This window comes from Cygnus atratus, chromosome Z (assembly GCF_013377495.2).
Source record: "Cygnus atratus isolate AKBS03 ecotype Queensland, Australia chromosome Z, CAtr_DNAZoo_HiC_assembly, whole genome shotgun sequence".
Lineage (NCBI taxonomy): Eukaryota > Metazoa > Chordata > Aves > Anseriformes > Anatidae > Cygnus > Cygnus atratus.
Genome location: NC_066396.1, coordinates 13,888,120 through 13,913,193, shown reverse-complemented (window position 1 = coordinate 13,913,193; position 25,074 = coordinate 13,888,120). Strand labels below are relative to the sequence as shown.

The 25,074-nt window shown below is 37.2% G+C and overlaps 1 protein-coding gene across 1 annotated transcript; it reads left to right on the top strand.

Moving 5' to 3' along the window:
• The first annotated feature begins 1,323 nt into the window (after nucleotides 1-1,323).
• On the top strand, nucleotides 1,324-23,108 carry C9 (complement C9). The gene is made up of 12 exons (XM_050716362.1): nucleotides 1,324-1,999; nucleotides 7,946-8,063; nucleotides 8,746-8,893; nucleotides 10,233-10,380; nucleotides 12,111-12,249; nucleotides 13,520-13,738; nucleotides 14,746-15,013; nucleotides 15,964-16,092; nucleotides 18,921-19,099; nucleotides 19,341-19,569; nucleotides 20,401-20,570; nucleotides 22,480-23,108. The coding sequence occupies exons 1-11, from the start codon at nucleotides 1,914-1,916 to the stop codon at nucleotides 20,547-20,549; spliced, it is 1,812 nt and encodes a 603-aa protein (XP_050572319.1). The 5' UTR covers nucleotides 1,324-1,913; the 3' UTR covers nucleotides 20,550-20,570; nucleotides 22,480-23,108.
• Nucleotides 23,109-25,074: the final 1,966 nt, after the last annotated feature.

Sequence of the window (25,074 nt, the reverse complement as noted above, 5' to 3'; positions counted from 1 at the left end):
TATCTGTGTGGCTGTTAATTCTGTCCCTAGAACTCCATCTTGCACCTCACTTGATTCTAGGATTTCAGAGCCTGCTAAGAACTATTTGTCTCCAGTTTGGTTCTTACACTGGCTGTCTGACAGCAGAGTCCTAGGTCTTTCTGTAGCTTCAGGCCTGTTCAACACAAAATATAAAATTTTCAACTGACTTAGTAAATTGTTTGTTTCTGCTAATAAAGATGCTTTCTTGCTTGATTCTCTAGGACCATGGAAGCTGTAGACATGAATGAATTAAGCTTCTAAATGTAGTGTAATTTAATGTGTCTATTTCAACTACTTTGCAAGTGGCCTAAACTCCTTCAGGGAAAACTAAATAGGAAGGGAGAAAAGATCTAGCCCACTTTACAATTAATACAGATAGCTAACAAGAACAAATCTGTCAGAAAGCTACTGTCTTAGATTCACCTTTTGGTACTGGAGACAGACCTGTAACATTCAGCAAAAAAGTCAGGCTGACTAAAATAGAATAGGTGCTTACTTGCTTCTGCCAATACCAGTTGATTGGGATTGAAAACAATTCCTTTGGAAGGGAGTTGGTATCCAGCTTGAAATATAGGTCTTATGAATCTTTTTTTTTTTCTGCATAGTAACATGTAATTTAGTATTCAAAAATACCATCTAATCTAAAACAAGTGTTCTCTCTCTGTGCTTAAGAGAAGGGATATATTTACCAGCATCGTTTGAACTAAGTATCTAAATGACTATTTGCTGTTCAAGCTAAAATTAACAGTTCTAGCTGGAGCTTGACAATAGTTGTCGGGATAATCACTAAGTTAGAAGAACCTCTTCCAATCTGGTCAAAGATGATTGATGGTCTGCTAGTCAAGTTTGAATGGCCATTTACTCTGACTTAGTTTCTGTTTTAAAGAACCATGAACTTGGTGGTATATTTAACATCAACTGAAGCAGGTATGATGAAACAGTACAAGTGTCTGTGTCATGGTCTTGCTTTCATGTTCAACAAACTAATGTAACTGGACTCATCAAGCTGGATCGATCCTGCATAAAATTTGTTCCTAGAGAAGAAATTATCCCAAGTCAAGCATGGGTTATAAAAAAAAAAAAAAAAATTAAAAAAAATAAAATAGGGGAACAGGGGGGAAAAGTATTTTTTATTATCCATGGTATTGCAGAATAACCTTGTACTAGATTAATTAAAGTTTGAGTCCAAATGCTAAGTAATGCCTAACTGCTAAAAAAACAGGTTATCTATGAGTTACTTCTGTTTTGTGGCTCTGTCCAGCCCACAGTGCCTTAAATCTGGGTTATAAAAAACTGCTGAATAAGAATGGCCTTCTAAAGAGTAGCTCATATTTGGGGTTTTGGTGAGAGAGTGAAAAGTAGAAACCTACTTCAAAACATCAAAAAAAAAATTGTTGCCCTTTTATATTGGCCTTGGGGGGTGGGAGTGGAGGGAGGAATGTTAGGACTTTTTTTCCTCAAATGCAACAAATGAGAATTCCAAACATGTTAGAAACTGAATTTACCCTTGTAAACAGCTCTGCTTTAGGAACTACTTGTTCCTTATGTAAGTCACTATGATTGCTGTTACTAGGCAGTTAATTTATTTTAATTGAATAGAAAACGTCTTCCCTATATTTAAAAGATACTAGTAAATGCTCTTTCATCGTGAAACTACTTTATACTATTTCTCAATATCCATAGAGGAAAAAGCCAAACTTTCTGAAAAGTGGACTTTAGAGCACTTACCGTAAGTCGGTTTTGGCTAGCAACTGGTATTTTTGGCTAGCAACTGGTATTTTTCAGTAAGTGCTGCCTTTTTTTTTTTTCTCCTCTTGGTAATAAATAACAAACAGAACAAATAAAGATTTTGCAAATTCAGTTTCAGCATTTCTTTCCTACTCAGATACAAAATGAGAAGCATGCATGTTATCCTGCAGCTAATATTCATATTATGCAGTTTAGAGGTGTCTGCCTTACTTTTGGGAGAAAGCAGAAGGTAAGTGTCTTCAGTTTTCTATAGTTGCCTGTGCTATTATTTTTCTCCAACACAGCATAAGCCACCAATGTAAACATTTCCACTGGCAGGGCAGCTTGCTTATATATTCAGTGAAATCGGGAATTTCTTTCCTTGAAGATTTTTTTTTCAAGAAGTTAAATCAAAATGGTTTATTCACTTCACTTATTTTGCCATCAATTACATTGATAGCTATTGAAGCTATATTCTTATTCTTATATTCTCATAGTGAGGGTGGAGCTCAAGCAGCTTTTTTCCATTATGTGCTGAGTGTGAAAATATAATACAATCTCAATCATTATATTTCTGAAGATGCACAATTTTATGCTGATAGTATTTATATTAATATCTCAAGTCTCCTAGACTGCACATCTCTAATTCTTTGGAAATATAGCCTTTGGATCTCTAATTCTTTGGAAATATAGCCTTTGGTTTTCAGTATAAGCAGCATCACTAGAAGGAGGAGGACTGCAGGCTCAGTCTCTATGAAAACATCATTTGAAAACAACTGAATAGCTACACAACCAGAAATAGCTCTGACTAGTCTATATTTCACTTATGAGAATAGCCAGTACTAAGTGGTGTAAGAATGTAAGTCTTAATAGCCAAATGTACATTAAGAACGAATCAGGGTCTGCCTGCTTTAAGACTTAAATTGTGGTATGTGGAGTGTTTTGTGATGACATGAATGCCGTATAAAAAAAAAAAATGTTGCTTCTTGCAAGAGTGTCTAGGCCTGAGGCTGGATACTGCTATTGATGCTTGAAATACCCGAACAGACTTTGAAAAAAGAGCCTTCAAAACCATAAGGCTTTATGTTTCTCCCTTCTTTTTGATGATGGTTAATTGGGCATCCAGATCTAATTAGAGCACAGCTTTGATATATTCATTTAGAAATAATCCAGCCAGAAGATAAGACTATTACAGCTTCTGAAGCAGGCAACATGGGCTAGACCATGCAGCTGCAAGATGGCGCTAGCAGCCACAGTTGTATCACAGAATATCCCGAGGATCAGCAAGTCCGACTCCTGGCACCACATAGGTCTACCCAAAAATTCAGACCATATGTCTAAGAGCACAGTCCAAAAGCTTCTTAAACTCCGACAAGTTTGGTGCTGTGACTATGTCTCTGGGGAACCTGTTTAAGTTTACTGTCATGTAATGCTATCATGGCTTCAGTTACAAGGGAGCCATGACTTCTTTGTTGGTCAGTTCTAACAATGAGACCAACCCTCTTTTCCAAGTCATCAGTTTTTTAAATGATAGACTGAATAGCTTTGTATTTTGATGTACGGATCAACAATAAATCAATGAGGATGGTTGGCTTGAAGCTGCCAATAAAGTATTTTGCAATCTAAGACAGGTGAAAGCAATTTTTGTGTACTGATTGCGAAATGCCTTTTTCTTTCAAAAGACCATTCTTCCATTCCTCAAGCCTTCCAGTGATGGATAGCACAGAAAGTATTTTGATTTCCATACTTGTCTCTAAAATTCTTGCTCTGATTTACCACCTTCAGTGACACTTAGAAACCTAAATGCTTTCTTTTCTTCGATATTTAAATTGCATGCCTCAACATCTCCTGTTTCAGCATGACGTTTCTGTAACATTTTCTCCCTGGGTTTAATTATAGAATCATTCGGGTTGGAAAAGAACTCTAAGATCATCTAGTCCAACCTTTAACCTTGTACTGACAAGTCCACCTCTAATCATACTGCTAAGTTTTACATCTACACATTTCTTGAAATCCTCCAGGGATGGTGACTCAACCACTTCCCTGGGCAGCCTATTCCAATGCAATACAATCCTTTCAGTAAAGAAATTTCTCCTAATATCCATCTTAAACTTCCCCTGGTGCATCATGAGGCCATTTCCCCTCATCTTATCACTTGGTGCTTGGGAGAAGAGCCCTATCCCTGCCTCACTACAACCTCCTTTAAGGTAATTGTAAAGTACAGTAAGGTCTCCCCTGACTTTTTTTCTCCAAGCTAAACAACCCCAGCTCCCCCAGCTCCCTCAACTGTTCTTCATAAGACTTATTCTCTAAAAATGAGGGAAGTGGATATAATGTGGAAGTGGAAAAACTCAGTTTTCCTAATGTCTGTTTTTCTAAACAATGTTGTTCAATAAAATGCTTTTTCCATAGGTGTCCATTTGAATTTCCAGATCAATATAGATAGTGTTGGCATTTCAGAGTTCATGACGCTCACTTGCAATGATTTTTTTTTCTAACTTTTTTTTGTTTTTCCTGCTGTAAAGTCAAGTAGATCCAAAACCTCAAAGCTGGACTTGCAACAAATCCCGTGAACCTTGTGTCCAAATCTGGAAGGGACCAATATGCATGAGTACCCCATACGTATTCACTCAGAATGAATATTCTTGCAGAAGTTGCTAGGCTGAGTTTATTTAAACACTTCTGCTGGCTGAAAGCTCAAAACCACCATCACCTCTGGTTTGCAGAAAGGCAACTGAAGGCAAAACTTCAGTTTGCACTGCGAAGTTCAACTTGGCATTTCCTGCCTGTTTTGTTGCTGTTGTTGTTATTATTATTACTATTATTATTTTATTTTTTATTGCAGACTCAAAATAATGTTTTATAAGAAACTTTGTGAGAATCCTTAGATTCCATATTAGCCTGAGTCTGATCCCTTCTTTAGGTTCTACTCATAGATATTGCTCTTCAGGGACCATTCTTAACTTCTGCAAAGGGTTTTGGCTGCATTTTTACTGTAATAAATGTTCAGAAATGCATTTCAACATAAACTTCTATAATACCTTAATGCTTGGTTATTGTTAGGAGTAAGATATCCAGGTACTTATAGAAATCCTACTAGGTGTCCCAATATATCTTTAAGGTCTAGAGTCTGAGGGTTCCTACTCCTATCTTTAAGAAAAACTTGTCAACCTTTTCCTCAAAATGCTAGAATAGGTGGTGTTACTCTTTGAGATTTATAGTCTCACATCAGTAAGTACATACAAATGCTGTAGTTGTAGATATAGGGAAGAATAAGATGATTCTTATCCATTTGCCAGACCACTGAGGTTTTTTTTCTTCCCTCTGATGATGTTACTGTCATGCAGAGTTTTGAAAAATATGTAATAGACAATGCTTTGAAAAACTGCTGTACAGTTTTCTACTTATTATGAAGTTACAGTAAATTGTAGTATAGATGACATTTCTAAGATGAGCTAATTGCAGGCAAAGAAATTGGTTTTGAAGGTGCTGGATGGCAGCTGGGCTATATCAAACTGCAAATATCTTATGACTTCCCAGAAATTCATAGAACTGTAGAGTAATGGAAAAGTCTAGTATGGAAGGGACCTCTGGAGAAGATCTGGTACAAACCTTCAGTTGAAAGCAGGGCCTTGGTTTGGGTTATCTAGGTGTCCTGACAAGCATTCTTTAATATTGTCAGTGAGAGACATTCTACCATTTCCCTGGGGAAGCTGTTCTAATATTTAATTGTTCTCTTGGTAAAGATTTTTTTGTATTCAGACAGTACTTATCCTGAAGCAACTTGTGCATGTTGCATCCGACTTCTACCATATAGGAATTTACCCCTTCTGTAGAATTTTCTGTGAGATTAGATATACGTATTTTTCTTTCTTTTTTTTTCTTTTTTTTTTTCTTCCTAATATGAGTTATAAATCCATTCTTAATGTAGCACAAAGTAAGTGTGACTGCAGTGCAGCTTCAGGTGGAATTATTTCAAGTAGGTCCCCTAGACTGAAATGTTTGTCTTACATATGCATGCCTAAGCATGCATACTTAGTCAGACGTTGAAGTACATGCACCTTCCAGAAAGTTTTGTGATCTGTAAACCCCAACAGCACTGGAAAAATAAAGTTTGCCCCTAATTAACAACATGAAAGTAAAATAAAAGGTTCAGAGTAAGAGTACACTGATTGATCTAATCTAACTGCTGAATCAGAGCAGAGACAAGAAAGAAAGAAAAAAAAAAAAGTCTGTTTCTGGTAATGACCATTAGAGTATGATCCAAGAAAAGTAGCAAGAACAAAGCAAGTATTCAATGTTATTTCCCAGGCTCACAACCCTTTCAGCTGCCAACAACAGATTATTGGTTTAGATGTTATTGATTTTGATCTAGAGTCCAGCACAAAGTTAGTGAAAGGGAATTACATATAAAATGTACTTTTCACAAGGTTGGATTTGCATTCTGCACTAGCTACCCCAATTCCTGGTGCTTGGCACACAAAAAAGCTTCACACTTCCTTACCAGATAAGATTTTGAGAGGTCCCTATTGCATGGAAAGGATTCTTAATTCTCTGCTTATCTCATTTTTGATACCCAGAGATATTGAGCATATGGGTGCTTTTTGCTGTCTCCTTTTTTTAGAGTCTCACCTGTTAAAAGCAACATCCTCTGTCTCGGGTCCATATATTGCAGGCCTTGGGTTAAGGTTAAGAGGCTTCTGGGAAAAGAGTTGTTTAGGATCAGCAGGCAGGACAGTGGGAGTGTGCGTTATGAATACTACCAGCAGCAGCTGCAGTGCCTGTTTACTGCTGGTGTGTGTGACAGTGGAAAGTTTGAGGCATCAGAGCCAGTATGGGTGAGCTCAGTGTATGTATGAAGGGTTGCACAACTACCCAGTGGCCACCAGGCTGCTTAAGATTCAATGACTGGAAAGAGACATAGGTCTAGTTAGTATCTCAGTATCAGTTTACTATGTATGTAACCTGAACATACAATAAATAGCACTCAAAAGCTGAACTGACTGGTGTATCTTCCTTGTCCAAACAACAGATTTCTCAATTTTGTGGAATCAGGTTACATTTGTTTGGTTTCTTCATGTGTTTGTATAAGGGAGGGGGGTCAAAGAGTGGAGGGTAATGCACTGCCTGTGACAAAAGCTCATACATCACATTGCAGGAGCTGCAGATCTGTCAGCCAGCTGGGGCCTGGAAAAAAAAGGGTCCCACTGTAGAACAGAGGCAGCAGCATTAACGTGGAGAGATGCAGAGAGAGAATTGCCTTGCAGTGAATGAATATTCAGTATATAAATGTCAAAATTGGTGTAAATGGTAGAGAGTAAAAGTTAGGTATCAATACCCCATCACTTTCAGCACTGCTACCTGTGAGGTTAAGGTCAGCAGTAAAATACTGGACTTGTTTTTCAGAACAGAAGGGTCATTCTACAGTGCATCAATTTTTTAATGTCTAGCTGTAGGCACTTTCAAGAAACTCAATTTCTGTAAAGTGACAGCCCTTCACTTACTGAAATCCAGAAGTTTTTTAGTATTTAAAACTGGACACTAAAATGAACAGTCACTCCAGAAAATGAAGGCCTTTGGCTGAAATCTAACTGGCAAAGTATTCAACTCAGCAAGCTGAAGAATACTTAGATAGCTAAACATTTGTCTGCTTTTTCCAACTATGTAAGTTAGACAGTTAACAAGTAATACTTTTATTTATGAGCCTTCTTTTAACTCAGGAAAACATTTAAACATTTATTTAGGCTTAAGGGCAACCCCACACAGCTAATAGTTGAGAAATTAGAAAGATATATTGAAGTACTATACCAATTTGAGATGTGCTGCTGTGCCTTTGTATTTAGCTTTAAGTATGCAGAGTATAGCCACTGTCTGAATAGGGGAACTGCAGATATTCTCTGTGTATTATTGTTTGATTCTCTTCAATAGCACAACCCACCAGAAGTATGAGTATGCATAATGATCTAAAAAAGGCGGGAAAAAAAAAAGCAGGCTGAGTAAATGATATTTTTTTAAAGCGTAATTTTACAAACAAAGAACTTAAGATTAAGCAGTGGTATACATTTTGTGTACCAAGAACTGCTATAAAAGCAAAGGAGAAAACAGCTTGAAAGTGCTTCCAAAATACTGGTGTATGGTTTAAATGCAAACTCAAATGTTATTTTAGTGTACTGCCCTGGAATGTTTTGTTTGACAGCTCTTCAGAAAAAGCTTTCCACAGGGAGATGAGAGAACTGAATTCTCCATATCCAATAGACTGTAAGCTGACCAGCTGGAGTGAGTGGGGGCCCTGTGACCCATGCACCAATCAAAGGGTAAGCTGTAGTTGGAAGTCTTTGTAACAAAGCAACAAACAAATTAATGTTATCTGTCTGACTTTTAGTTGTGGGAAAATATTGCAACTCTTCATATTGAGTGTTTGTAATTTGATGAAATCCATAATCATTTCAGACCTGAAGCCGTAACAGTAAGCAAGACTACATCCAGATGTACTAAACTGTTCAAGAGCTGTCATTGAAAAGTTTTGTTGATAGAAATAATCTTTTATGGCCATGTAAATGTTTCTATAAAGAGTATCACTTTTTAACAGATTTTCCCCTTTTAAATAAGAAGCAATCTTTTAAGCAAACACAGATTTTTGTTTTCTTAGGGGAGTTCTTATAAAACTACCAAAAAAGCATGTAAAATGTGTATGGTGCATTTCCTCCCTGGATAAAAAATAATGGGGGGGGGGGGGGGGGGGGGGTGAAAAATAAGCAAAATAATATATTGGGGGGGGGGAGAGTGAAAAATAAGCATAATAATATATTTGCTACGATACTGATTTGATGTTCCTGTAAATTTACAGCATAAGCTGTGCCTATGATTTTTCAACCAATAATATCACCAAAGATGCCTCATTTTGAGAAGTTCTATGTTCAGATGGAAATTCTCCAGTTCTGGTATGTCTTCTCTTTTATCTTGAAGCAATATTAAAACTGTTATTTATATTTCAAGTTTCGTTCTAGAAGTATCGAAAGATTCGGCCAGTTTGGTGGAAAATCGTGTGTGGAGACTTTAGGAGATACACAGAGCTGTGAAAGTGACCAAGTCTGTCCTGAAGAAATAGAACCAGACTGCGGTGCTGACTTTCAATGCAATTCTGGTAGGTTTTGTTTTCATACCATCATGAGTTGTGCAATAGTTCAGCAAATGACATCTCACTCAGTTCTATGAAGAAGTTCAATCAGTTTGTGTTGAAGTCAAAATGCTTACACAAAACAGGGTATATGCTTCAATGCTCTTCTATTTGGGGATGATTTCCTGAAGCAGAACATTATTGCTAGGGGTTAAAGACAGTTCCAAATGTGTAGATAAGTGGGTTGCAAAGCCATGAGATCGAAAGCATAACATAAAAAATGCTTGAGAAAGGGGTACATTCCTTCCATCTCTCAAAATAATTTGCCTCAGATCTAAATTATTTTCCTGTGTTTTTCACTCCATGTTTAAAAGCTATCCATACACTGTTCTTTCTCCTAGCATCCCTGTTCCACCTGGTACACAATCCTGTTTTATGAAAAATCACTGGGATAAAGCTAGGACTGAAGGAATTCTAGCAAAATGGATAGGGAGGCTAAATGACTAATGTGGTATGTTACATGCCAACTGGGGACCAGCAAGTCTCTAGATTCAAAAATCTTAATTTGTAAAGCAATACAGGCATGGCATATGAATTAGATGAATTCGAGATTCATCACAAATGAAAAAAAAAATAGAATAAGTTAATGATAGTAAAACTAATCAAAACAGGAAAGGAAAGATGCTAGGTGAATTTTGAGTTCCAAGCTATTGTCAGTATTGTATCTTTCTGGAAAGTCCAAGTAGAGAAAGAAAACTTAAAAAGTGTGTCTTTAATTATTAGTTCATAGCCATTGTGTGATACTTACAGGTGAGATAGTTAATATTAACAAGTGGTTTTATTATTATTATTATCTTAGGGCTAAATTTATTCAAATCTTTAAATTCTGTAGAAAAAAAATCAATCTGTGTACAGACTGTGATACCTGAAGTCAGTAGAATTAGTTTTTCACTGTTGCATTAGAATATCAATCATTATAGTTCATGTTCTACAAATAGTAACAATTTAAACAATTAAGAAATAATTCTTTGCTGATATTGAAGTAATGTTTTCCTGTATTCTCCTAATATATTAAAAAATCTAATAATGAAAAATTAATATAGAAATAACCACAAGAAATGACAACTTTCTGCAAATGACAGCAGTTCTCCATCTCAGTAAACTAATAAGCAGATTTATTAGTATGGTGGGTTTTTTTGTTTTTTAGGGTTGTTTTTTTTTCATTCTAAGGAGGAAGAATGAAAATTCCTTGTGAAACTGGTGAAACTATACAAAAAGAAAGATCTCAATGAAGAATAGCTGGGGGTGTCACTTATTGTCCATCTTGGAAAGAATTGGATTCATTCAATATTTTTTTTTTAATTAGGTCGATGCATAAAGCGACGACTTGTGTGTAATGTGGATAATGACTGTGGAGATTTTTCTGATGAAGATAACTGTGAATCTGAACCACGATCACCATGCAGTAACCATGATATCGATGTGTCTGAAGTTGGCAGGACTGCAGGGCAAGGGTATGGAATTAAGGGAAAAAAAGAAGTATTTGGCATTGTGAAGAGTCTAGGACTGTCTCCAAAGCCAACTGAAAATGCTGGGACACTGGCATTCCCAAAAGAGGAATCATCTTTTTCATTTGTATTCAGAAATGCAACATAACTTTCAGAAGAACACCTGACTACTTTTTATATTGTGTACTTGGGGAGGATAAATATTTATCCAGACAGTGAATACTAAGTAAATCAATCATTATGTTAATATGCAGAATTATACATAGATATTACATGAGTATTTTTAAAACACTTACTATTTCAGCATAAAATATATAGGTATATTTTATATTTATATATATATATATATATATATCTTTTCAAGTGATACTTAATAAGGAATCAGTCACTCCCCATTACTTTACTAACATGAGCATCTAAAAGGGGGAAAAGTTCCCTTGATTATTTTATACTACAGGCTGCCTTACTGCAACAACATTCTGCCTGTAGGGTGGTTTTTTTTTCATTATTGTTCTTCACTTCCCCAGATCTTGATTAATTTATAGTTTTCCTCATTAATCTAAGTCGAAAATTTATCTTTCTTTTCTCAGACCATACTGTATATATTTAATTTCAAACAGAAAGAAGGTGTGACGTACTGTGCATCTACAAATTGAGTCAAAAGACAGCTATCCCAACGGGAACAGAGGAAAATAAAAGTATACTACAGCACCACCTTGTGTTTAAAAGAAAAGGGTGCACCCTGCGTTTCATCTTGGAACAGCATGACAGCATAGGTGCAAAATCTCTGCCTTTGTAGTACGGGGAACTAAGCCAGATGGGCATTTATTTATTTATTTATTTATTTTATTTTTAGAAGCAGCTACTTTATTGTTTCTTTTAAAATCCAGTGTTGATGTCTTCCCTGAGAAATGTATAGATGCACATCTGTGGTACGCAATGCAGACAATTTTGATGAACCAATAACCATTTTCTGCAGTTAACTAGGTGCGTGTATTGGACATAAACACTGTGCTTCCTGGAAAGATTCGAATCTATGAAGGAGTTAGAAAGGCAATAAACGATATAGAATCCCCAAATGAGCAGCTATTTTCAGAAGTAATTCTTGTACATTGGTAGGCAGACGTGTAGAACTACATAGTCAACATGCCCTCTTTTCAGGGTTTGCAGTGGTTCAGATTTCCTCTCCAGGGAGTTGTGTTACTCCTCCAAGTCACTCCCTGGGAGAAAAGACAAAGCTAGGAGCTGTTGTATATTCCTTCTACATGAATCTTGTGCATTCTTGATACCAAAGTTCCTAACAGCAAACAAAATAATAATGAGTTAAGCAGGAAAATAAATAAATAAATAAATAAAACTTTTAAACTTATATGTAATAGTTTAATATTTCCTCATAAATACGTTGCTCAAGAAGAAATGTTTATTCCCTCCTTCCATTCGTAAGGTTCTCACTGCAATATCTATCTTTTATTTTTCTGTTTCTTTCTCATGTATGACCATTAAAGTGCTTTACACATATGTAGTATTTTATCCATTACATGAATGAGAAATGAAGAAAACAAAAGATGAGACAAACTTCCATGGTGGAGCCTTATCCCTAAGGATTCAGTTCCACAGCTATAGTATCCATCTCTTACAAAAATTAGGCTTTTCCGTTCATAATACCAGTGCTTCCAGACTACATGTGCTGTCACCTTCTTTTTTGAAGCATAACCTGTCCTGTATTTCTCTTGCAGAATCAATGTTTTAGGGATGCAGCCAATGGCCAGCCCATTTGACAATGAGTTTTTCAATGGTCTTTGTGAAAGGGTGCGCGATGGGAACACACAGACATATTACCGCAAGCCATGGAATGTTGGTGTTCTCAATTACGATGTAAGTCTAAGTCCTTCTATGCAAGTTAGAATGTTTTAAATGAATGCTGAATCTTGACTTCCTCTCAGAAGGCTTGAAACCTCTTTGAGTAAGTTAGCATCAGCTTTTTAGCCTCATACTTTCAGAAAAGTCCGGAGGGAAACTGGTTATGTTATCATATGCCTTAGCAATTAAACTCAGTTGCTCCAGATAATTTCCCACACATTTATTGTTGTACCTGTGCATAGTAAATGAAAATGTCTTTCTGGAATATTTACCATATGGTTGGATGATATGCATAGGAGATGTAAAAAAATGAATACTATACCTAATTTTACTGGATAGAGCAGCAATCAAAACTTTTTCAAGGACACAAGAAAGACTGTGATAAAAAGGAAGGAATACCATTAGGATACTCTGGTGCTCTCTAAGTTTCTTAATCAGTGACAAGTTTCTCTCTCCTGCAGGGAGAAAAAAAAAAAAAAAAAAAAAAGACTTTCAATGCAATTCTGTTATATATTAGTGTATATATATGCATATATATATTTCATTTGTGAAAAACCCACATTTTAAAATATACACTGCCATTAAGGCATTGTGTTCCTGTTTTCTTCTGAAGACAAGACTTGCTGCTTACATCACATCTGCTCTTGGACAGCATCATCTCTCCGCTTAGTGAGGGCTTTTTTCCATAACAGTTTCTGACCACAAATGGAGCTAAAAGGATGCAGACAGTCTTGGGAGCCTGGGTCTCAGGAGATCCTGAATATACAAGGAAACTGCATAAAAACTCCCATGAGGTTCTGAGAGAATCAAGATAAATCAAATTACTGTTTTTTACTGAATTCCATTCTCTAGCTGAGTCAAATTATTTAGAGATTCAAATGTGCATTTCCAATAAAAATTGAAAATTTTCAAGGAGAAAAAAAAATAGTAAAGGGTTAGAATTATTTTTTTTTTCTGTCAAACCATATTTTTTAATTCCCAAATGTCATGAAGCCTTTACTGATACATTTTGTGGAATTATTTTGCTAGTCAGATAAAATATCTTCTCTTTAAATTACTCTTTATGTTCAAAGTCAATTTGGATACCATACGAAGTAGACAGGTGGCTGCTTCCCAACTTTAATGCTTCTCTGCTGTATTCACATCAATGCCTATTATTTATAACTTTTTTTGTTGTTTTTGTTGTTCTTGATAGGTAAATCGTGCAACTTCAAAGTTCTACATAGACTTTCCTGTTACTGCCTGTTCTGGCTTCTCATATAACCTTTTCATCTTCTTTTCTAAGACAAAAGCAGGCAAAACCTTCACATCTGAGTTCTATAGTGATCATCTAAAAATGATACGAGAGGTGTACATGGACAAACAAAAAAGCTTCAACGTTGGCCTGTCTCTGAAATACGCACCTACTTCAGGAAGTAACAAAACTTCTGCAGGAGGAAATTTAAAGTTTCACTATAGCAAGACTACAAATTTAGGATCTATGTTGACTAGATTCACAGAAAGGGTAAGTTTAATCAAGCTAGAGTATTTAATGTAATCATTTTATAAATAGTAAAATTTATACAGTGTTAGCATAAAAGCAGGAAGAGCCCAGGGACAACAAGAAAGTAAGGGATTTTTGCTGAATGGCAGGAATATTTGTACCTACAAAAATTTATTCATGGAAGTGTAGGTGCCTGAAGAATTTTGTCAGTTCTAAGAGCATTTGAGTCAGCATTTTATGATCCTTTAAATGGTCAGCTGTTAAATTACTTTTTTATACCTCCTACTAGTCACTGCTGTTAAGGGAGTGTTAAGAGAAGTACTACAGAAAATAATGGGGTTTGGAAGGCATGTGTTTACTTAGAGTCTTAACTGCAACTATTTCACAAGATGTCATGTGTTACAGGCAGCAGCTAGGTCCTAGTTTAGACTATGATAAAAATATACAGAGTGTAATGTATGAATATATCAGTTACTAAATACTACAATTAAAATGTATGTATGGGTCACATGCCTTGAAAGGATTTTTTTCTTGATAAATTTTAAGATGCAAGAGTGAATTTTTATTTTATTTTATTTTTAATTGGAGTCTTTCATGCTGACAGTCTGAGAATAACAGAGAAGTGATCCACAATAAGAGAGAACGTAGTTCTGCTTTAACTATAAACAAAGACTAAACTCCATCTGACCTCAATAGGCATGCAGGAACAGCTTCTGTTATCTGGCAAGCCATATGGAATTAATTTGCTGTTATAAAAGTCAGAATTTTAGATATTGTACCTAAAGAGAAATCTTGTCATCAAATGGATCACAAAGGGCTTGCTGCAATTAACAAGCGGAGACTTCCACAAAACTGCAAGAAATGAAGAAGTCTAAATTTCTTGCCTCTTCCTCAGTTTAAATTGGAGAAGTTTTGTTTCAATTTAACAAGTTCGTGTCCAAAATGCTAGATTGAATACCATGTTTAAAAGGGCTGCAGTTTCTTTATGAGTAAAACAAAACATATTTTCCTGCTGTATTTCATACCAGAATGGTTCTCTCATCTGTTTTCTTCTCCCTGCATTCAGAATCAACGTAAAAGGAAAGATTCAGCTGGGAAGATTTCAAATGCGGAGTCGTGATATCCGTCTTACAGATACTTTCCTTGATGATCTAAATTTTCTGCCTGCTGAATATGATAAGGGGGAATATTTCAAATTCCTAGAAGATTATGGAACTCACTATGCAGCCTCTGGAGCTGTGGGAGGAAAATACGAACTTGTGTATGTGCTGGATAATCATGTTATGTCTCTCTTAGGTATGTGCTCTGTTGGTCTAGCTAGAATATGCAGATTGGCACCAAGTCTCCAGTCATGCAGAGATGGGTGAGGATAGACTTGTGTATATACAACACTACTAAGAACAGCACAATTCAATGTGTTCTGCTTGTGGCACGCCAGTGACACTTCAAATTATACAAGTTCAACAGAGATGAGAGTCTCTGTAACTTCCAGTATTATTTGAAATCTGCTTTCTAAGTCTACAACTTAGAAAACAAAATCTTAAACAAACTTCTTCAAAACATCACAGTAATTGGTGCGATATAATTCACAAGAGGTCCCCAGTGCTTAGGAAATCTGTCAAAACCTTAAATCTAATTTGCTAGTCGGTGTATTCATCTGGAACTCTAAGAGTTGGTGATGACATAAAATAAGGAATAAATTCAAGTACTTCCTAGAAATTGTGCAGACACTTCAAATACAGTCATCCTCAAATTCATTGCATGGAAGAGGAGAAAGCAGAATACAAATAGGAAGAAGAAAGCATAAACACTTCCAATAGTGCCTATAGCACTGAAACTTATCCTCCAATAATATAATCACACTCAAATAGAATAGAATAGAATAGAATAGAATAGAATAGAATAGAATAGAATAGAATAGAATAGAATAAACTGAACTGAACTGAACTGAACTGAACTGAATAGTTAGTTGGATGGGACCACCAAAAGTCATCAAGTCCAACTGCCTCATCACCTCAGGGCTAGCCAGAAGTCAAAGCATATTATGTAGGGCATTATGCAAATGCCTCTTGAACACTGACAGGCATGGGGCATCAACCACCTTGCTAGGAAACCTCTTTCAGTGTTTGACCACCCCCATGGCAAAGAATTTTTTTTCTAATGTCCGATCTGAACCTCCCCTGGAGCAGCTTTGTGCTGTTGGTCACTCTGTCCTTTAATAATCACATAATTATTTCTGCTTCCAGGTATCGGTGTAGAAGATGTGAAGAAATGTCTTGGATATCAATTTGATGTCAGTGTTGGATATGACAAAATTAACGGCCGTCTTGAAATGTCCGGTGATAAATGTGGGAAGATCAAAATGCAGGATAAATGTAAGTATATACTTATTTTACATTATATCTTTTGCTTAAGGAAAGGCAATAACAATTTTTTCTTCTTGCAAAAATCAACATAGTTATTGCTATTTATTAGGGAAATGACAGATCGCGTACCCCAGTAAAGGTAAAGCTGCCATAATTCCACACTCCCAAGCTAGGCTGAGCATGTGTTCCCAGTACACACATGTACAACATATACAACACATCCATAGATATATACACGGCCAAACTAATCAATATAAATAGAAACACAGCACTCATACAAACACAAACAGCACCAATGGCTTCATCCTGTTCTCCTCACTATTGGATCAGTACAGAGGTCAGTCAGCGGAAACATCACAGAATCACAGAAGGGTTGAGGTTGTAAAGGACCTCTGGAGGTCATCTGGTGCAACCCCCCCCCTGCTCAAGCAGGACCAGCTAGAGCAGGTTACCCAGGACCATGTCCAGATGGGATATGAAGACCTCCATGACTATAGACCACCTCTCTGGGCATCCAGTGCTCAGTCGCACTCACAGTGAAAAAAGTGTTTCCATATGCACAGAAGGAACCTCCTGTGTTTCAGTTTGTGTCCTTTGCCTCTTGCCCTGTCACAGGGTACCACTGCGAAGAGCCTGGTACTACTTTCTTTACAGACTCCCTTCAGATATTAGTACACCTCGATGAGATCCCCCTGAGCCTTCTCTTCTCCAGACTGAACAGTCCCAACTCTCTCAGTCTTTCCTCATAATAGAGATGCTTCATCTCTGCAGCACTTCATTGGACTCCAGTGGTTCCACCTCTCTCTTGTACTGTGGAGCCCAGAATTGGAAACACTGCTCTGGAGGTGACCTTAAAGTCACCTGAAGAGAGGGCAAGGTTCACTTCCTGCAACCTGCTGGCAAAGCTCTTCCTCATGCAGTGCAGGATACCATTAGTCTTGTTTGCCACAAGGGCACATTGTTTGCTCATGTTCAACTTGGTGTCTGCCAGGATCCCCAGCTCCTTTTCTGTAAAGCTGTTTTTTCCAGGCAGTTGGCCCTCAGCACATACAGGTGCATGGGGTTGTTCCTGCCCAGGTGCAGGACTCTGCACTTCCCTTTATGGAACTTGTACACATGTACAGCAGCACAACCTTCAGGTCTATCAGCCCCTCCTCAATATACATATATAGACTATACAGATACCTCCAGCAGCTGACCTTAGACATTTAAATGATGCATTAAATGTTCCCTATATGCTTAGTTCACCCTATTTTTGTCACCTGGATATACAACACTCCAAGGCCCACAGGTCCGCTTACATTACTGGTAGGGATCAGCAGACCCACTGATGCACACCAGCACACATACATGCCACACACACTATAGGTGACTCCAGTAATCAGCCTTAAATGCTTAGTCTATCCAGCAATTGTCCCTTGAATCCTCTTGTCTCCAGTTGCTTCAAATGGAGACACACACACACACACGCAGACAGGTCTCAGTCAACCAGGACCTCACAGTATTTGGCCTCGAAACCCCAGTTACTCCAGTGGCCAGCTCCTCTAGTTGTCTCATTGTAGAATCATAACGGTTGGAAAAGACCCCCAAGATCATCAACCATCCCCCTACCACCAACATCACCCACTAAGCCAAGTCCCCAAGCTCCACATCCATCCTTTCCTTGAACACCCCTAGGCACATAGATTTTTATGTATAGAGACTTACAACCACTTTGATTCTTGGCTCCCAGCCCTCTTACTCTACTTGCCAGCTACTCTGTTTTGTTATTTGCTAGTGATCACACACTGACATATGTATCCTCACTTGATCCAGTCATTGACAGCACAAACACGCAGGTCCCCATCATGGTCCAACACCAGTTGCTGGCACACAGCCCTCCGTACACATGTATACATGCAGAATAGAGTTTCTTCACCCAGGAAGTCAGAAATGGAATTTAATGAGAAGCCTGGACAGACTGCAAAGATCAGGCACAGCACATGACCAGACAAGCTCATTGATCATCCAGCTTTCTATATGCAATCAGCCACTTCTTTGTCTTTATTCCTCTCTTTCCCATGCTTGTTTCTCCCAAAACTACCTTGATCCCATCTTACCTTTTCAATGGTACCTTCCTAAATATACCATAAGTATTTAAGTTCTGTACAGTCCTCGAACCCTGCTCTTTGCATCCAGAGAGTCTTTCCATTGACTCATCCTGCTGCAGACTCATTCTCAGTCCTGTCCAATGGGTCTGACAGCTCTCCTGGAACAGGCCTGGGGTGAGCCAAGGCAGAGTCTCCCTTTCTCTTGTTAAGCTACTTAGGTTCCTCTCCCTGTCAATGTTCCCTTCTATTCTTCTGTGTCTCTGGAGCTGAGTCTTTTATCAAATGCCCTAAAAATCTCAAATGGCAAGGAGTGAAGGATTTACTACTCAGCACATAAAAGACAATTATTCCGAGTCTTGTAGTGCTCTATTGTTGTGTTTTAGTTATGAAGCACAAGCTTCTACTATTCCAATTTCTGCCCTTTTCTGGTTCAGCTCAGGTGATAGAGTAGCAGTATTCATAATATCTTTGACTTATTAAATGGTTATGACCTCCATAATGTCTCTCATTTTGCTCTATGCCTTCATTTTCTTTCAGATATTGGGTTTTCTAATTTAATTGCAAAATAGAAGATTCCATCCCATGTAATAGGTATGAGCAAAGAAATATGGAATTCTACCATGACCAGTGGGTGAAGGGTTCCTCTCTCAATTGTCATTTTACAGAGGTGGACTGGTTGTGCTTGACAACTGTTCGTCAAGATGTATGGACATTAAACTTTCTTCTTCATCTTCTTTCTTTCTGCAGTAGAATATAAAGATGATGCTATCATTGATGATGTTATTTCTTTAGTTGATGGAGGGAAGATTGATTTTTCAGTTAAAATAAAAGAAATGTTACTGCGAAGATCCAAAATGGTTGACATAGATGATTACGTACAGTGGGCAAAGTCCTTGGTTGATGCACCAGTAGTGATACAGGAACGGGTAAGTACATCCTCTTCAAAACTGTGCCTCTTAGAATCTGAAAATTTCTGTTGTAAAATGGAGGTGAGTCTCCAAGTATCATGAACTACCAGATACTTTCTTCATTTTGACAATTTCTTCAGATGCTTATTCTAGTGATGTGTATATCAGCACTAAAGGATGGTATCCTTTATTGCTATCAAAAGTATTCAGAACTACAGAAAAATCTGTTAAACATGGGCTTTTTTTTTTTCTTCCACAGCCTTCTCCAATACATACACTTGTTCCAGTTAAGATAAGAAACTCATATTTAAAGAAACAAAATTTGGAAAGAGCAATTGAGGACTACATTACTGAATACAGTATGTGCAAATGTGAACCCTGCAAAAATGGAGGCACCCTTGTACTGATAGATGGAGCTTGTACATGCATGTGCTCAAGCTACTTTAAGGGAATTGCTTGTCAGATTCCCAAATCTACGACAGTTGAAGGTTAGTAAATTCTCCAAGCAGACTAAAACAAGCATAGTTTTCAGATCAATATCCAGACAAAATGAGCCTTCATAAGGACATAAGGATGTCATAGCACTCCCTTATGCCTACTCCAGTCAAATCTCGTGGGTATAGAGTGTGGATCTTAGTAGAAGTTACTGGGTTCTTTTGACGATAAAGGCACTCTAAGATAGAATTCTTTGTCCCACATATATCATTGCATCTTGAAATGAAAATCCAATTACATTTAAGGAAGTAGGAGGATGGCGGCATGATGGTAAGGACCAAGGCTGTAAGTTGAGCACAGACAAAAGCAATCTCAACATGTCATAAGCTCTTTTGTCTTCAGTTTCCTGCAAAAGCACTATTACTGCTAGCACATGACCACATTTCATACTTACTGTGTTAGATTGATATTAGACTGGTGCACAAAGGGGAAGAGGGAGCTGAATGCAGTTGTGTACAGGGAAAAAAAAAATAATAATGTGCAGTAAATTCAATACCTGTGGTGGAGACTTTGAAGTGCAGATGCCTTAGAACTTGATATTCATGCAATTTCCTAGGGTGGCAAAAATGCTGAAACATCTGGGCCTTTGAACAGTGCTACTGACAAGGGCATTTTCAAAAGCCAAATCTGTGTAGTCGGGATATATGCTAGAGGGTGGAATGATCTGCAGAGTCACCATAACTGCAAAAATTAGAATTAAATCATGGACCACCTTGTTGACCCTCAGAAGTGCTGCGTAAAAATCTCTAATTAATGAGCTATCTGTCACTGCACAGCAGACAGAAAAATATTAGACTAATCCTAGTATGATGTCTTAATACCAGCTGTCACTGATGGAGGCTGGAGCTGTTGGAGTCCCTGGTCCACCTGCATCGATGGTGAAAGCACTCGAACTCGCCAGTGTAATAATCCTACACCACAAGCAGGAGGCAGACCATGCCAAGGAGAAGCCATTGAAAAACGTCCCTGTTGAGAAGAAAATGTTCAAAAGCAGGTAAGCAGCGTCTCTTAAGTACTAATCTGTTACTGCTGTTTTGAGTGGTCAGCCAATATTTGAGACATTTCAGTGACATGCATAAGCTCATTTACATGTTTCATTTCAATCTGTGATGGCAGAACTTTTAAAAACAGATACCTCATAGCTCCAGTTGGTGAATCTTTAGATTTGTCTTTGAATGTCTTCAAGAGTAACATTATATCACAGAACTATGAGAATTCTGGAGAACAGACTAAAAATCCAGCTCTTGAAATCCAGATTTCACCTCCAGTCAGACTTTCTATTAGAAAACCTATGTCTCTGGAAGAGAAAAGATTTATTTTCCACACAAGATATATAAAGACAGTTTGGGAGTCTGAATTCTCTTACTTGATAAGTAGTATGCTTAAATCCAACAGAGTTACTCTTATAGTAATGTTAAAACTTTTCACCTGGAAAAAGTTAGTTTAAGAAAATGTTTAGCAACACAGTTTTGAGGTATTGTTTCTAAAACAATACTGCAAAGCAAAGCAAAGCATGTAAGCAGGATTTTGAGAGTGGATGCTCTGGTCCATAGAATGGAAAGGTGATCTCAACTTTCTTCATCTGCTCTGAAGAAGATTTCATGCTGCCTGGAAATGACAGTAAGAGTTTAGAGGCCCTGGAGGAAGTGTTTGTGTTTTATGCTTAATATTTTATGCTATATATTAATAAATTACCTCTTTTCTCCAAGGCCACAAGAAGAAAAGAAGTAGCAGAATAGGGAAAGGATTTTGCAAATTTCACCATTGAAACACCTTGATGGTCTTGCAAAATGACTTATACCTGAGCCAAAGATACGTAACAGAACATTTCTTCCAAGCCAGCTCTTTCACCTTCAGCAGAGTTCAGCTAGGTCCACTAATCTACTTGTGAAGCACTCTGAAGCAAGCATAGCCAGCAGGACATGATACCACTTGTGGGCTGTCTAGTCCTAAATCAGACAATTATGAAATGCTTCCTACAGCACTTCATCTCTATGCAATCAAAGCTACTCATTCCACAAGTTATGTCACAGCTGGAAGAGCAAAATCTGAGAGAATATGATAGAGAGATATAAAATCCAGGGTAATGTGAGGCTAACAAGTGTAAGAACTAGGAGACACTAGATAAAACTGGCAAGTGGCAGATTATAAACAAACTGTAGACTGGTCTTCTACACAGTGGACATACCAAAAGGAAATACACATTTTAGAAACCTTAGGAAAAACTAACAGAAGTTACTCAAACATGTAGAAATGACGTTCATTTATGTAGTCTCTGAAGTATCAATTTTGCTGGGATGGGAGAGTGTTCTGGGGAAATATTTCTACGTGCTTCCCTACTCCTGGGCATACTCCAGGTCTGTGCTATTTTCCTATTGTTAGAAACAGGATAAAAAAGTTAGCCTTTGGTTGATCCAGTGCAATGGGTCTTATTTTAAAATCTCATTTTATTATTTTAAAATTAATGAGCAGCCTTAGTTTTCTTCCTTCAATAAATATATCAATGACATGTCCTTTTCAGTCAGAATGGTAAATATCATGATGATTATACACGATGCATACATATTCAGATATGTTTCCTCCTGTATATTAAAAGCTCTTTTTGAAAAACAAAAATAACTTTACTTTGGCTCCCAATAACATCAGACTTGTTGAGAACTCCCTCTTCCAACTGAAGACAGTGGAAGCTGGCTTAGAGCTTCCACGCTTAAAGCTTCTGCGCATCACATGTGGTTTGATTTCTTCTTTATTATAATGAGTTTATGTTACAATCATAATTGAAACACAGTGAAATCATGTTCTTGATGAGCCATGAGAATACTGTTTCACTTAAATATTGACTAGTACATATGTCATAGCAACTATGTTCTAACACTTTTTCACTGTTTTTTCCCCTTTTTTAGAAATGGTTAATGGATTCCAAACCAGTTCTAATCACAGTTTCCAATGGTTAGCTTGCTACCCAAGAGCAACAGAACACCATGAATTAAAAGCATCTCCACCTTAAATGATTGCTTAGCAAAACAAAGTAATATACCAATAAACATCTTAATGGAGAAGAGCTGATGCAGTGGGTGTTGTCCATCTTTTTTTTTCTTTTTTTTTTTTTATCTCCTGCTGTCATTAGAACATGAATCATCTATCATCTATGTCTGTTAGTCAATAGCATAATAGTCCCCCTTTGTCTTATTTTCAACAATTCCTTGGGGTGAATGTTTTCAAACTGATTTTCAAGAATTCAAGTCCAGCATGAATATCAGAATGTATATCATAATGTATATAACATCAGCCATTTGATAGTATATTGTCAGCAAAGAACCTGAGAGAGACTTCGATCTTGACTAGAATGCCCTTTTGGATTTATTTCCACTCTCACATCTTACATCTAATTCACACCCTGCATCACAGGTATGTTTAAAGACATGCAGCTTTACTAAAGCTATTATAGCATTTGCTGAAGAGCTTGATATTGTATCTTGTACATGTCAATGTGTTAAGGATTTTTTTATGAAATCAGAGCTACATTACAAAGAGGTAGAAGAGTTGGTATAATGCCACCTATATTTTTAGCAAAACTCCCGAAAGAGACAAGGGTGAGGCAATTGTACTACCTATCAGTATCCTGAGTAACTTTTGAAATTGGTAGACAACTAAGAAAATTTAATTAGGTTGGGGGAGGAAGGATAGTTCTCAAAGATATAAAGTTCTGGAAGTCTCATGGGAAAAAAAAAAAAAAAAAAAAAAAAAAAAAAAGCAGCTGAGTAAACAAAAGAAAATTAGTGTCCTGGTTGTAGAAAGGCATTAGTGTGAATTCAGCTGCTCTACTAGGCTCAAGAAGATCCACAGGGATGCAAGGTACAAGAAAACAGATTATTTTAAAATACTGAGAACTAAGGGATATGAGGGCTGAGTGGTTTGGAAACACAGGAATAGTAGCAACCACATATCAAGGAGGTAAGTCTGTTACATACATGCAGTCCAAGTCTGGAAGAGTCTCCTGGAACCTTCTTTTCCTGCCTGCTGCCCACTACAGGTGGCCCTGAAGACTTTTACTACCAAAAGAAACAAGGGAGAGAACTGTTCCCCGGGTCCCTACAGTAGGAGAGAATTGAAAAGTGAAACTATACTGAAATGGTAACCAAAGAAAGTGAATCACACCCTGTGCTACAAATGCAGACCAAAAAAGAAGGTCTTTAATTGGTTTCGGTCACCATAAACTGTTCCTACTCAACCACAGAAATGGAAATACACTTGGTGAATGTTCCCGAGTGCAAAGGTAATATTTTCTTTTTCAATTTGTTTTTTCAAATCCCTTCTCAAAGGTGCATAATATTGTGCTCAAACACACAAGCTTGTAGCTGCCACAGTAATTTTCTGTTTTCTAGAACATAAATAGTGAGTATGTTAATTGCCTTTATAATTACCTGTAGTGGTATTTGCTATTATAGCTCCACAGATATATTGCACTAAAACTTTAATTGAAAACCAATGTTTTGGGACTGCGGCAATGCAGCAATCATTTCAGTGCTCTGTTACCAAGATTATGAGTAAATCTTGGTTTCATCACAGAATAGAGTTTAAATCTTGGTTGTGATACAGATACAGTATTTTCTGTTACATTATTATTGTTTTCATTTGTCCCTCATTGCTTCATACAAAGGTTGCTTATTGAAAACTTATCTGCTTTTTTATTTAGCAGTTGGACTTCACCCAAAGTATATCAGTCCTCACTTTCCCCTGCATTTAGCATGTGCTTCACACCTTTCCTTCCTTCCTTCCTTTCTTCCTTCCTTCCTTCCTTCCTTCCTTCCTTCCTTCCTTCATGTCTTTTCAATCATCTTGCTGAAGAACCTCTGTTTTAGCTACCTTTGTTACACCCACCCCAGTGAGGTTTATCCCGTTTCTTCCTTAACTTTTTGTGCATAGGAGGTCTGGCGGTGCAGGGCTTTAATAACCTGCTGGACCAGAACAACCTTATTTTTCTAATACTGTGAGTTATGAAGACATGATGAGTTAGAAGTTAGCGGACAGAAATACAGGTCAGCTTATTAGAGGAAGAATGTGGCTTCAGATTTTAAACATCTGTGCAAATCTGAGCCAGAAGAAGGGGTATATGAGGTAGGTTATGAAGTTCAAATACATGAAAACTTGGGAACCTTGAGTATGAAAGACAAAAAACTAAATATATTTGCTTTTTTAATTCTGCAAAAGATTAGTGAAAACGTAACTATATATTTTTCTCATCAGCATATACATGTTTTTCATTATAATCTTGGAGGTCATAAAATGAATGAATGCTCCTTCACTGTCATTTGTCCTTCACAGTGCTGCAGTGTATCCCAAACAAATGCTGTTAAAATTTCTGTTAGGTCTCTGATAATATGCAAAACAAGGATTTTGCTGATATCTTTTCCTGTGAAGGCTGGATAGACCACATACACTTTCAAAAAAGGAAGTGCACAGTGAAGGACAAAGAACATTTTTGACTCTCTCCAGTA

Coding starts and splice junctions, on each gene's coding strand:
- C9 (XM_050716362.1), top strand. CDS start 1,914: ATGAGAAGCATGCATGTTATCCTGCAGCTAATATTCATATTATGCAGT. Junction 10,381..12,110: donor GGCAGGACTGCAGGGCAAGG/GTATGGAATTAA, acceptor TTTCTCTTGCAG/AATCAATGTTTTAGGGATGC. Junction 16,093..18,920: donor GATCAAAATGCAGGATAAAT/GTAAGTATATAC, acceptor TTCTTTCTGCAG/TAGAATATAAAGATGATGCT.